This window comes from Pinus tabuliformis, chromosome J, assembly GCF_031772625.1.
Source record: "Pinus tabuliformis cultivar Carrire ecotype Pingquan chromosome J, CPIR1, whole genome shotgun sequence".
In the NCBI taxonomy this organism is placed as follows: Eukaryota; Viridiplantae; Streptophyta; class Pinopsida; order Pinales; family Pinaceae; genus Pinus; species Pinus tabuliformis.
The window spans coordinates 245,472,580-245,487,487 of record NC_142295.1 but is presented as its reverse complement, the minus strand read 5'-3'; the positions used below and the strand labels follow the sequence as shown (position 1 = coordinate 245,487,487).

Genomic DNA, 14,908 nt, shown 5'->3' with positions numbered 1-14,908 from the left:
ATTCAATTGAGAGTTAACATTCCCTACACCCTTTTCGGGATAGGTGGCATCGGCTCCAAGTATGATCCCACGACTGTTTCCATCTCTATCAAATTAGAGAGTGCACCCATCTATCCGATGAAGTGCCTTGAAGCACTACAATCTATAAGCCAGATTCCCAAAGAATCTGAAGGAGAAGGCCAATACAAGATAATGCTTCTTTATCTTATCAGAAACAACATTTGATTCTTCATACCTGGGGTTCCTTGCTTTCTATGAAGAGTCGGCCATTTCCTTGATGAACTACATTACCTGTCATTCCTTTGATCATTGAAGATGTCCCTGGAATGATTGTTATCATCATCAAGTGATGTGTCCCTGCCATTCGGACACTCCTTCGCGTAATGGTCGAACTAGTTATCTGCCTTTCCTTCCACCCTGAGATCCGGTCTTCCAATGAAGTGATCTTTAGGTAGGCCATATTCCGTTGCGCCATTCTAATAATATTCTCTGCTTCGACATCACCCTTGGTGAATTTGAAGAGGGACGAGGAATCCACTGATCTTTTTGTCCTTTCCCAACTGTCTTCAATGATTGCTCTTTCACTCTTGCTTGGGCATTGTCTTCACCTCAGCTCTAATACCATGTTAATTTTAGGTATGTTCTATGCTTAGAGAAATTAATTTCAATTTTCACAGTTAGCTCCATATCTTTTCCAGATTAGCAATCACATTAGCATTAAAGTAAACTGCAAATAAAACATAAACATAAATCACAAAAGACAAGCCAAGACAAGAGGACACAAGGTGTGGCGCTAGCCAGGGACAAACCCCAATGTAGGGAAACCCTTGATCAATTCTTCTTATATGTTCTTCAATAGTTCAGCAGAGAGAGAGAGAGAGAGAGAGATAGTACATTTACAACAAAAGTCAACACTTTGACTCATTTAGATAAGAGCATAGATCATCTCTAAGAAGATGATACATGAGATCAGTTGAAGACATGTTGCTTCAACTAATTCTCCAAGGTGACTCCTTCACCTATCGTTGTGCTGCATTTCGTCATCATGTTGCACCTCACCGCGCTACAACATGCTACACCCATCATCACTATGCTTCATCTCATCACGCTTCATTAATCATGATTGTACCCATCACTAGACTGCATTATGTGCCATTGTTGCACCATGTTGCCATCCTGACCTATGTGTTGATTGCACCTTGCTTGCTTCTTGTCCCTTGCTTGCTTGTTGTCCCTAACATGCTTGTTGTCCTTTGCTTGCTTGTTGTCCCTAGCATGCTTGTTGCCCCTAGCATGCTTGTTGTTGCATGCTAGTTGTCCCTTGCATGCTAGCTATAACATTGCATGCTTGGTGTATTTGCTACTAAGTACCATACAATTGTCCCAATGTTAATTAGTTGTCCCTTGCATGCTGCTCTCCTTTGGAGACAAATGCTTCGGCTGTTTCGGAAATTCCCGGCAGTTCTAGCAGTTCCGGCTGTTCCCAACAGTTCCGGCAGTTCTAGCTGTTCCCGACAGTTCCGGCAGTTCCGACTTTTTCGACAATCCTGACAGTTCCGGCAGTCCCGGCAGTTCCAACTTTTCCGACAGTTCTGGCTTTTCTAGTTTTTCCGACAGTTCCGACAATTCCGGCGTTTTTGGCTTTTCCGCATTTCCAGCTTTTTCGGCTTTCTACCCTCTAGATCAAGGCAACGTTATTCCTTAGGATCTCTCCTCCTACTAAAACCCAAATACAAATAGAGAGAGGAAGAGATCCCAAGTGTGTTGAAATGACTTGAAGGCCACCTCTATTTATACTAAAACGTTGAGCACAAGTGGGTTTTATTTGGTTGCAGGTTGACCTTGACGAATTTCTTATAACACAAATAAATTCATAATTCCATGAATACTTATCGGAATCGGATGATCTTTAGATCAATCCTACACCTCTCGATGAGAGGGATCCAAGAAAAATATCAGCTGCCATAAATAAGATGACCCACAGGGAGTTTGGCCCTAGTTGCTAATTTTAACAAGAATTTACATACAACACTAGATATCGAGCATCCTTAAAGATGAGCCCATTTTATGCTCTGTATGGTCAAAATTGCAACACACTTGTGAGTTGTGATAACCTAGTAGACAAAGTTATTGTTGGGCTAAACTCTAGAGTTTCTCAAAGAAATGGATGAACAAATGATAAAAAAAATAAACAAAATTCAAAAATTGCACAGGATAAACAAAAAAGTTATTCTGACAAGGGTCGAATAAACAAGGAATTCAAGTGAGGGAGCTCTATAAGCCAAATGATCCTCTCAAAAATTGGGAAACTATTCAAAGCTAGTAGCTCATTTTTTGGGCCATTCAAAATTCTGGAAAGGGTTAGCCCAATTACATATCGGCTTACATTACCTACATCCATGCATATTCACAATATGTTTCATGTTCCTTACTTAAAAAGTATGTGCCTAGTGCTAACCATACAATTGATTCAAATATGATTTAAGTGGATACCGAAGGGGATTTTCAAGTAGACCAAGTATGCATTTTGGACAAGAAAGTCAAGGGACTATGAAACAAGGTTGTAGGGTTAATAAAGGTACAATGGAGCCGTTATAGCTCTAAAGATGTTCCACGAGAGTTGGAGGAAAACATGTGGGAGAAGTACCTACATTTGTTTTGACTGTACACATGTATATAATGCACTGAGGACAATGCCTCAGTAAGGAGGAGGGGACTATAACAACTTGAATACCCTCGTATTATTTTGTACATATTTCCATTAGGTTGGTAAGACAAGTTTTGTTGGGCCTATATGCATATGTTATGTGTTTTAGGCCACAGTACTAGTAAAGTTAAGGCCCAAGAGCCTAAGGACATGTTGTAAATCACTCACAAGTAATAAAAATATATCACCACTGCTGTAACAATCTTGAATACCCTCGTATTATATCATACATATTTCCATTAGGTTAGTAAGACAAGTTTTGTTGGGCCTATATGCCTATGTTATGTGTTTTAGGCCACAGTAACAGTAAAGTTAAGGCCCAAGAGCCTAAGGACATGTTGTAAATCACTCACAAGTAATAAAAATATACCACCACTGCAAACCAAGTCGAACACAAGAAATGGTGGGCAAGGGGCTAGAACTCCATAAGAGGAAAGGCAAGGGGGGAATGGAACTCAAAACTAAGTGTTCACAACATGTCATTCCAAAAAATGACTTAGGCACGTAAACCCTAGGTTAAGCTAGATCATTTGACACTTCGAGTATTTCACACATGCATTCAAAAGTTGTCTCATTCAACGCTAAGGGAACATTTAGGTCAAGGATTGTCTTTCATAGTTACACAAATTTCTTTCTAGCATCATGTCAAACTCTCAATTGGCCACCACTATATCAATTTAACTTTGAACCCACTTGCGATCTCAAGGGGCAGATATCTTCCCTGATTCCAATGGTGGGATAGATATCGCATCAATGCCAAGAAGATCAACAAGCCCCTTCCCAAAACACCTAGGCTTCTTCAAAGGCTTCTATGAGGATCGAAATGACCAAGGGGAGTCATCAATCTTCTCAATGGTGCATTACTAATTTCTTCTCTTCTTGGAGAAATTCATCTACATAAATTACATAACTTGACCATTAAGCTTTTACACCTGATGTTGATGCTCTAAGACTAATCTTAAAGCTGGAAGGCAAACTGAATTTAAAAAACATCCTGTGAAGGAGCATCATTGCCAGTTGTTTTCAATCGTTTGGTCCTGGTGCAATGAAGTACAGTCAAAGGTGGATTTCCTGAAGTACTGCCTTTGAGAGTGTACAAGCTCCTGGGATGATGTAGAAGCTGTTCTTCCACCAGTTCCCACACTTGGGACCCCACCTATCTTCAAAAATAACGACATTTGATGCCAGCGGCTCAAAAATTAAAAGCAAGGGGAACCAGCCTCTTTTTGTATGTAACTCCCTCCCTGTTTCATACAAATCGTTTTTTAGCAGCCCGGTTTTCATATTAGAGGACTTTCCCGGCCATGTACCTTATTTCGCACAAAATATACTTTTCTAAATGAAACTCATCAAAAAAGCAAATTAATACACTGTATTGCCCATGGGAGCCATTTTGACTGTCTCAAAAACTCTTATAGCGCATTCGAGCGAAAACTAATAAGCTGATTCCATTGTTTTTCGGCGGATTTTGGGCACTTGCTTTTCGGCAGATTTTGGGCAGATTTTTCCGTCCGGATTTTAACACTTTGTTGTTTTATATGCAGAAACTTAACATAAAACTGCATTGAAACCCTTAGGTTAAAATTTGAAGTTATGAATGACGGAGAAGCCATTTTTTTACCAAAAAACTAATTTGGCATCAGGGTTTTGGTATGCAAGTTCTGTATATACAAAAACTTAAAAATAAATATCGATTGAAAGCGCGGGGCTAAAGACCGAACTTATGAATGCCCAAAAAGCAATCTCTGCCTTGAAAACAAAAAAAAAAACGCGAAAAGTAAAGAGCATGTGATACTTACTTCGTCAACATGTTCATCCAGCTGAGAATGAACAAATGACTGAGCAAACAAAACGCAGGGCTCCGGTCGACCCATCTCCAAAGATTGTCCACGGCAGGTTTTGCTTCACATTTAGTGCGCAGCGCGAAGATGACTACGGATACTAAACCGAATTCATCTGGCGGCTCTCTCGGCGATGAATTTATATAAAAGAACCGAGAGCCAAGAGACCACACCTGAACGTCTCCTTGGACGAGTTATTAATACTATTGTCAGTTATTGTTGGTTGCTGCCGCAGCAATGTCTTCGGAGACTCTCAATTTTGTTCATGTCTTATAACGTTTAATGGAGACGCAGATTTTAAAATTACATGTTAGAATCTTGCTGCCTTTCGTCGGTGGGGAAAGGTTTAGCTGGTTTGATATTACTTTCATTGAGTGACTCTGGAGATGTTTTTGGGTTTTTTAAAATGACTTTAATGTGGGTAAATAAAAATGTTGAATATATATTTACATTTAAAATAAAATTATCAATTTGAATTTATAATTGTGACAAAGATTATTGAAATAAATAATAATTTTTTAATTAATAATAAATAATAATTAACTTTATTGTTAATATATTTACAAATAATATTATTATATTTTTAGATTAGATGTTTAATCATTTTAATATTATTATTGTGATGTTAATTGGATTATAATTTCATGACAAGTTGTTATGATGTGAATTGGATTGTAATTTAGTGATAAATTATTAAAAATCTAATATAACAAAAAAAAAATATTTATTTTTTCCACATTATGTGATTATTTTAAGACATTATTTGTACCCATTCAATATAATAATTAGGTGATTTTTTTGTGAAAAATAGTATCATTTTTTATTCTCTTTCTTGAGGCGTTGTGACCTTATTCATAAGTAGCTAGATTATAATGATTAAATAATTAGTTCTTGCAAAATTCTTTTGATATAGTGGGTGTATAATAAACATAGAATCATGTTTGAATAAAATGTTTTATGTTTAGCTTGACATCCTATACATTTAAATGAAGAATAAGTTGTTGACATTTGTTAATGTTAATTAACTTTCGCAAATTATTGTAGTTATTTTTTACTGATACTCACTCCATGACTCAAAATTTTAATAAAATTGGCATAGTAGGTGGGATCCTTCATCAAGAAAATCTATGGTTTAAGATATTAATATTATCTTGAAGTTAGCCCCAAGGGTTAACTTAATTGGTCAAGTTCTTATTGCCAAGTACTTCACTGATTGGGAGGTCATGAGGTCAATTCTCCTCGACGCCTTCGGGGTTAGACTCTACCAGTCTGGTCAGCGATATGTGATCCCTTCGAGTTGATCTGCTTGGATTTTCCCTCATCAAAAAAAAATAAAAATAAATAAATAAAATTGTCTTGAGGTTGATGACTACAGAGTTTTAATGGATTTTAATTGCATAAGTTACATGAATGCATATGCATGGCATCTTAAGGTTGATGAGCCACCCCTTTGATTATATAAAGTAACGTGTGTGTGTGTGTGTGTGGAATATGCTTTCTTTGTGCGTGAAATATTGATGGTTTAATGAGAGGTTTTTAGCATAAAACAATGGTGTGACAACATAATGTATGTGGGGTATATATTGTGAATCAAACATTAAAGTTTGAAGCGGCCTATTCCTTAATCTGGATAATGGACAGGAAACAATCATTGAACTTGTATATTATATGACTTAGGTGTGCATACGCATGTGTTGTTGGAAGACTCGAAGATGTGCATTATAGTTTCAAACTTTGCATTAAACATCAATATATGTTCTGGTGCACATGACATATGGGTATGACTTTGAAAGTGTAATGTTTAAGTTGTCTTCCAATTGCATACAAACGACTTGATAGACATCGGTGTTTTGTTTGGGATTATATGCAATGTAACCAAATCATGGACATTTAATGACCAAATGATCATCATGCGATTTGGCACAACATTTAACATACTACATTCATCATTGACAGTGATCTTTGATGTAGTATCAATGCTAGTTGATGCCCTAGAGGTGATTTGGCAGTTTATGTGTCATCCTTCCTACAATGTTATTAATTCAATTGATTTTCTTACAACATCATTTTATAGTGACTCATCTTCCACCTATGATGCACAAACTATCGCATGGAGAGCACATTTAATACATACTCTCTCCCTAGGTGATGCTGCATTATAACTATCAATTACACTATTATGTCACCTCTCCCTATCATCAGGTCTTATCCCACTGACGCATTTATATTGGCTCATATTGTATTGATCGATTGATTTGGATTACAATGCCCGACACCAAGTTTTGAGCTCGTCAACACACTCCATTTTGATCTTTATTGTTGCATTTATTCGTTGTTATTACCATCACCATTTACTCATGCACTCCATTTTTGCCTTTCTAGAGCCTTCAAAGGGTTTTCATCCCTTCAAGTTTGTGAATGTAACAACTTTGTGATCGAATTTTGGCAAGAAACTATTTCCAAGACTTGGGAAACAGGAATCATAGCACAATTTTGCAATTCAATAACAAGGATTTTCTTTTTTGAGCACGGTTACTTGTTAAGTATGCTTTTAACTGGTCTTCTTTCATCGACGAATTGAAATTTTCTAAGTTTATTTCCCATGTGTGCCATGCTCCTACTCTTGCGTGATTTTCACATTGTTATATTATTTTCTGTCTTAAATGTACTTTTCAATGTTTTACTCTTGTCAAAAAAGAAAAAGAAAAGACTCCACTTTGTTTTATATACAGATAAAGTCTCGTTTCTTGTGTGAAATCTTTATGTATGTTTTCAGAACCTACTTTTTATTTTTTGTTCAGTTAGCTTGCCCACAATGGTGCAATTCTTTTAAGGAAATCCTCAGGCATACACCACCAGGCATTAATTTGTTCTAAGCTCGCGCTTGGTATGGCTTATCATGTTGAGTCAAGTAGTTTTGCCTTGTCTTTCTTTTGATGAAAACCTAAATTGCATTGTTATAAGCCTACATTTCCTTTTAAAACACATGATTAAATTCGACCATATGTTATATGGTTTTTGTAACCATTACAATTTCGATAACTACAGGGCTTGATTAATTCGTTATCTTCATTTTAAACACTCATAAGTGACTAGGGTTATCGTATTCTTTATTAGATTTGTTAAAACCCTAAGCTAATTCTAAACCAATTCTTGTTGTCGCTCGTGGGAGCCCTTGAGGCCATGAAGCCTTGGGCAAAAAACCATGGTGATGTCGTGCGCAGGGGTTATTGTTCCTTACCCCCATCATCAAAAGAAATTATGTTGAATTACCACTCTAAATCTCAAATTGTTATGTGCATATTTAACAACATTGATTTAATTCATATGACCATATTCAATTGCCCCCTTGCTACGATTATATTTATTCTCTATTTAGGACATGTTTCCTTTCATATGCACTCGTAACCATTTCAAAATACCATCTTTATATGTTTCATTTCATATGGCATGTTTGCCAATGATGGGATCACGTGTCTCAAACATTTATAAACACTATCAGTTGTATCCTTTCTTTGCAAAAACCTTTTTGTATATATGTATGTTCAACATGACAACCTACATTTCGATGCAAATTCACAATAATTGAGACAGCTACTCCACACAAGTGTGGTGAATCTTTTAGGTCAACCTGAACCTCAACTTGTGGTACAAACTCAACCACAACAACCCCATGTTCCTCATGCACCTAGCATCAGTATCCCCATCCCACCACATGCATCTACTCCTCTTATTGTCCCAAATAATGATGGTTGGGAAGTTGTCATCCCTACACAACCTTTACATTTAATTCAAGGTTTGCCCACTATCTCATTGCCTCCTCGTCATCCTAAAGCACATGTTTCTTGTTTGCAATCTATTGCTTCATGTATCGTTCACTCTCCTTGTGAAACACCACAACCTTCTACACCTGCCAATAAACATCCTCATTTTGCTCATTAGGCCTCCAAACAACTCATTGTGCTTCTTGGTCCCATTGGCTAGTCTTCCAAACAAGCAATCATTCCCCAACCTGCTATGAGTGACAAAAGACATAAAGCATAGGTCACTCTTTTTTATTCTTCGCATGGTTCATCACACTAGGTCATGTCTCATCCTCGCCAAGAAGAGCAACAAGCATAATCTGCTCCATCACACAAGAAGGGACAGTGGTTCATGGGTACTTACAGTTTATTTTGGTATGTTTATGGATATTGCTATTGCTGACAGACTTATTCATGGTGATGATGTTACTTCGATTTTGATTGGATACTTTACACTATGCTTACATGTGGATATTTATGATGATATATTTTTGGTATGAGTTTTGTTTGAAGACAATGATTCACGATTATACACATAAATCTATATTTATAAACAATACTTTATTTATTATGATGGTGCATTTGATATACGTAGATTATGAATATGGAGGAACAAGGAGTATTAGGAGGTACAAGGGCTTAATTTTTTTTATCATGATCTTATTTTACTTGATGTCGTATCTGGGAAAATTTGACAACATAACGTATATTTTGACTGATTGAACATTAGATATATATATATATATATATATATATATATATATATATATATATATATATATAAAATTTATTTGTCTTCAAATAAATGAATAAAAAAGCCATGTAGACTAAACATTTTCCCTATATATATATATATATATATATATATATATATATTGCTTTGGTTGGGAGTTATGTGGGGAAAAATGTTTTGTCTACATGGCTTTTTTATTCATTTATTTGAAGACAAATAAATTATAAAACCCAATCGAATAAAAACAAGGGTCCCACCTACTAGAGTCAAAATTAAAATAAAATAAAATTATGAACTAATTATTTAATTATTGCCTTTAGAACATCCCTCCTCCTGCTTTCTAATCAATCATATTATAAAATGAAACTTAATACAACCTTTTAAGCAAGGAAACTTCCCAAGAGTGTTTTGGAGTTCTATAAAAGGAGGCAGGATCTATGAAGGCAGAGAGAGAGAACTGTGAAGAGAGGTATGCTATAGAATTTATGGTTGTCATTTTGTCCTCTGATTTTAATTTCTTATAAGTTAGAAGCTAATCCTGATGGTGACAACAATCTTATTTCACCAAGGGGAGACAAATTAGGGTGACTCCATTATTATTTTCAAGGAAATTTTTCAGGTATCTTGTGTCTTTTTAATCTATTTATCATTGTTTTAAGATCTGGTTAACTTTCTTCCAGTGCTAACAACTATCTTTTTGCAGAAAACAAGTTGCCCATATTTATACTTGCATGAAGGATTTTGATCAGCTGCCATTCTTGTTTGTTTCTCGAGCTATTATATATGATTTGATTTACATTACAAAAGTTTTTATGTTAAGACTAGTCAAGGGCTTTCACAGAAGTTTGCCTTTCAGGATTTGGCTGTACTTGTTAATTATTAATAAAATCAGTGATTGTTTTCACAACTCTATTACTTTACATATCAATGTCTTTATTGCACATTTTATTATAATAGTCTCTCTTTGTTCCATGTTATTTATCACAACTTATGCTCTACAAAATCAAGGTTATCAAACCCAAATTCTGACTAGCTCGTTGCTTTAACTAAATCTTATTTTTATCTTCTATTTTTATTTATTTTTGTTCTCTTTGCTTTATTGTAAATATTGTATTTCAGATGTATATATTTTCATTTTTATCATTAATGTAAGTCCTCCATCCCCCCGCCCCCCCGTATCATAAACTTTATTTCGCAAAACACACAAAAAAGTAGAAAAACCAAAAACATACAAGTCTATAATTGTAAGTTCCAACCACATTGTCTCTTTGTCTCGTTGCAATAACAATATTCGAGGAGTTGAGTCGAGTTCTTTGTACTTTGCTACTTCCATATAAACATCTGCCTAAAGACTACATTAACATTATTCAATATAATTAATAGACATGTCCAATGAACTCAACGCAGGGTAGGAACATGCCCACCAAGATTTGAACCTGGTTCATTATCACAACAATTACTCCAAATTGTCTCTAGACCACAACACAATAGACATATTATTCTTTTTTTTGTAACTAGAAAGGAAATGATATTATCACCATGAGTAATTTACAATATTTTCCATCATGAATAATTAAACTCTCCATCTGAATCTAAAGGACTAACTAGAAATTTTGCTTGCTAAAACACATATAGTAACTTAGTTGTTTTGAATAATTTGCAAGGGGCCACCTACTAACATCCCTGATTAGGAATTATGCATGTTAATGGGCAACCTTTTTTGCCTTTTTTTTTTCTTTTGAATTCCAATTCAACTAGCAAAGTAATTGGAATATTAGAATCTATGATAACAACATTTTTTTTAACATGGGAGTAAATAGTTAGAGTGACTTGGGCTAGGCCAAGGATCAAACTAATTCATTGCCACTATAATCCAAGAGTATGTGTATCAACCTTCAAGTCGGTATACCTTTAGCTAATAGCTTAGCTCAATCAATGGGGTAGTTCTCTTCCATACTCTAAATTTCTAAAATCATGTATTTGCTTTACCCATCTAGTAGAATAATAAAACAAGAACAATTATGATGGCAAGGTTAACTCCTTAGTATTCTCTATCTTTGTGTTTACTCCACCCGTTAATGGATGGGTGGTACTACTTGTTGAAGTTACGAGTTCAAGGGCCTCTAAATTTATCGAAGGAGACACTAAGTGATGACTCAATGCCTAGTCTTGTAATATCCTAGCCTCAACCCTTTGAAGATGATCTTGTTTGTATTGTAACTGTGCTTTTCATTGTTATGCTTTGCTCCACACCATGAGTTAGTTATTTTGGAAAGACATATAATCATAAAATAAATTCAATTTAACAAAAGGTCTCAAGGCTAACTGAGGAGGAAAACATCGATAGAGTTATCAATCCACTAGAGGGAGAAGATAATGGGGACTAAGGGGAAAATAACCTATCTATTATGATCCTACTATAACTTACCTATAACCTCATTCATGTGATTGCCAGGTTATCATTTCATCCCAATGTTTATGCTACTACAATTAGGATCCTAGTGAAATGATTAATTACCTTAAGTGATTATTTTCTACCATCGAGTACTTACCTCCTATATTGAGGCTACTAATACCTATATTCTTGCAATTATTGAGAGTTCAACTATGACTCTTGATTCCTACCATTAAAGGAGTGGAATATTTAAATCATGAATCTTCTTTTCCCTCATTCATTCATGCAAAGGTGATAATTCAAATTAGGGAGGAGAGTTTGATAGAATTAGTCCTTGAGGATAGACTGGAGTTATTGATGAGAAAAGAATAGCTCAACTATCATAGGAGTCATGGATAGATGAAAGAGACATTGTTATGTGGAATTAGACACCAATATTGAGTAGCAAATTAACTTCTTTGGACTTTACACTTTGTTCCCCTATTAAGCTATCCAATATCCCATAATTTGTTGTACAAGAAGCCATATATGTTCGAAATGAAATATGGAAATGGATAGTGACTTGGGCTTATCCTACACATATTGAACAACATGGAAAAGGAGACATACATGAGGACTACAGAGTAGAGAAGGGGTGGTTTCTTGTGTTGTATGGGGTAATGGATTGAGGGCCAAAAGTTGATCTAATTGGAAGACTAAAAAAAGAAACCATAAATGGTTTGTGTGTATTTGTTTAGGAGGATTTTGGGGAAAAGGAAAATGATTTGGAACTCTTAAACAATCATATTTTCCCTCGTGGTTTCATAGCCCAACATGGGGATGACATCCACAAAGGATTTTCTCATGGTTAGGAGTAAAATTTTGTACACCTAATTAGTTTCCTTAGAGATCATTTATGAAAGATAGGTGTATTCCTCTCTTTTTAGCTAAGATCTCAATCATGTGGAAATTTCAAGGGAGGGTTATTTAATAACTGAATTAATATGTGGAGTGGAGGTGGAGGGGTGAGGCAATGATCGAGAGGTATGGTGGGGAACCGAGAGAGAGAAGCTATTTAGTCGGGGGAAATGGTTTGTTTAGGGGGAATGATGTATTGAGGGATGTTGGTATTATGAGGTGGAGAAAGGGGAGGAGGAATATCTGGCCTGTGATGTAGTTTAGTATAGTAGACTTGTAGATTCGTTCTTCTCCTAGCTATAGAGGAAGTTTTTGATCATTGAGAGGCCCTACTATGTCTCTCAAGGCACTTGGACATGAGGTGTCCTATTCCATGGAAACAAAGACATCTAAATGGGACTTCCCAGTAGTCGAAAATTTGTTTACGCGAGCAAGGACCCCAATAAAGGTCAATTTCTGTTGGGATAACCCTATATGCATTCTTTCAACCAAGACCCAAGTGGTATGTTTGGACATACCTCCAAGATTACCTTAATCAAGGTAATAAAATTTATCAATTGCATTTGCAATATCTATTATTGCTATCCTATTCCATAGTTCCAGTGGAAGTCCTGGGATTTTGACCTAGAGGATGTTCCTTCGCAGCATGTCAATAGCTAGATCGAAACCAAAAGACCATCATTGAAGGGATAAATATCCACATCCTTTGACCCAAGGACTAGCTATAATGAGGTTTACATCCTCAGCAAATAGAAAATGGAAGGCATACCATCCATTTTGTAAAGCATTGATGCAAGGACGATATTTGAGTAGAGGAATCCAAGTATCCATCAATTTTTTCATTTGTACTCCATTTAACTGGAAGAAAACACATCAACAAACCAATGCTTAACTTTTTAATTTAATAGATTTGTCCCAGTATCCCTCAACTTCGATGAGCAAACCATGTGTTTAAGGAGCAACCTTGATAGGCTTATGTTTACAGGAATTGGGGGGATTTCGTGGGGGAGGATCCCCATTTTCGAGAGGATCGATGAAAAATAAATTCTCGTGTTCCAAATATACATCTAGTATTTTTGACCGAGTATATTGGTCCTCATCATGTATTGTCAGTTCGATAAGCTTTTCAACCTATAGGGTGGAACATAGAATCAGAAAGTCATCCATTTACTTGAGAGCAATAGAAATGAGTTGAATTATGATTCGATTTGATGCATAGGTGGACCAGTCATAAGTGTTAAAATATCCTCGTTATCACTTTGACTCTGTCCAAACAAGATTCATTCAGAAACAGAAGTGGAGCAGTCAAAAGTGCGAAGAGATCCTCATTGTCACTTTGACTCTATAGGATGATCAACGTACCATTCAAAATAGGGGTCCGTGTAGAATTTCCTGTAGATTCACAAGCTCATGCAATTTACGAAAGCACAGGACAAGAATCTACTTCTATTTTTAACTAGTGAAATCCAATAGATCAATGAAAATAATATGAACAAGAAGAAGATAAATCAATGGCACGTGACACAATAAGTATCCGGGGAAAGCCTCAGCTAAAAACCCCCACTATCTATATTGCATTAAATCATAAATCCAAGATGATAATACAATGCTTGTTCTCACAAGAACACTCCCAGCACTCAGTATGATTAATCTCCCTGTTCACAAACAAGCTCGAGCCAATCTCTAGCCTCTTTTGTTTCTCTCCAAACCCCTTATTCCTTGCATTGTTCCTTTGAGAATTAACCCATATTTAATGTGGAAAATCCTTCCTCAAAACTATGCAATCCATTAGGTCATCTTCCTAATTGCATGCGTGATATTTACAACTCAATAAATCATACAACTAATAGTACATTGTCCCTACAATCTAGTCTGAACTGGGTCTTTCTCAAAATCGACATGCAATTTTCTGATGAGGGAATCTTCAATTAACTAGAGTGACACTTGTGGATGCACTAGTGCATCAACTGCCTGTTAACTCTCTATTAATTCCACAAACAGTTTGGAACTAATCTAACTGAACATAACTCAGTAAACTGAGTTATCTAATTTCAACTCATAATTAAACTCATCTTGGACCCCTAAAACTTAGGGAGAACACATACATGATTTCCAAAAGACTTCCAACTCGAAATTCCTAAGTTAACTAAGTAAACTTAACTTAGTTAACTATTACAATTTGCTATGAGAAAAGAATTACAATTTTAATTCACAATTTAATTCAAGGACAAATTAAATTTGAATTTTTGGATTCTATTTTTAACATTTCTTGTTGTTATTTTCAGCACTCCCTCTCAACAAGAAAGGAATTCAACTCAATCTCGATCTTGAACCTTTGGAATGTTCTGCATGCAACACTTATCTCTAGTGTTATTGCTGCAACAACTCCAGAAACAAAAAAAAAAACATCCAACCTCAATCAATATGATGTGTATGCTATCAAAGTCTTTGACTGATATTGCCTTTGTCGACTGAAAACTTTGTTCTTTTGTTAACTCTACCTTTCTGCATTTTTTTCAACCCTTCTTTGTG

General features: G+C 35.7%; 1 protein-coding gene across 1 annotated transcript in view; it reads right to left on the bottom strand.

Annotated features, from left to right (window-relative positions):
- The window catches only part of EMB2016 (mRNA methyltransferase EMB2016), a 415,939-nt gene extending 411,067 nt beyond the window's left edge, over positions 1 to 4,872 (bottom strand). The window contains 1 exon segment of the mRNA XM_089377553.1: positions 4,507 to 4,872. Within this exon segment, the coding sequence (XP_089233679.1) occupies positions 4,507 to 4,581 (75 nt within the window). The 5' untranslated portion in view covers positions 4,582 to 4,872.
- Positions 4,873 to 14,908: the final 10,036 nt, after the last annotated feature.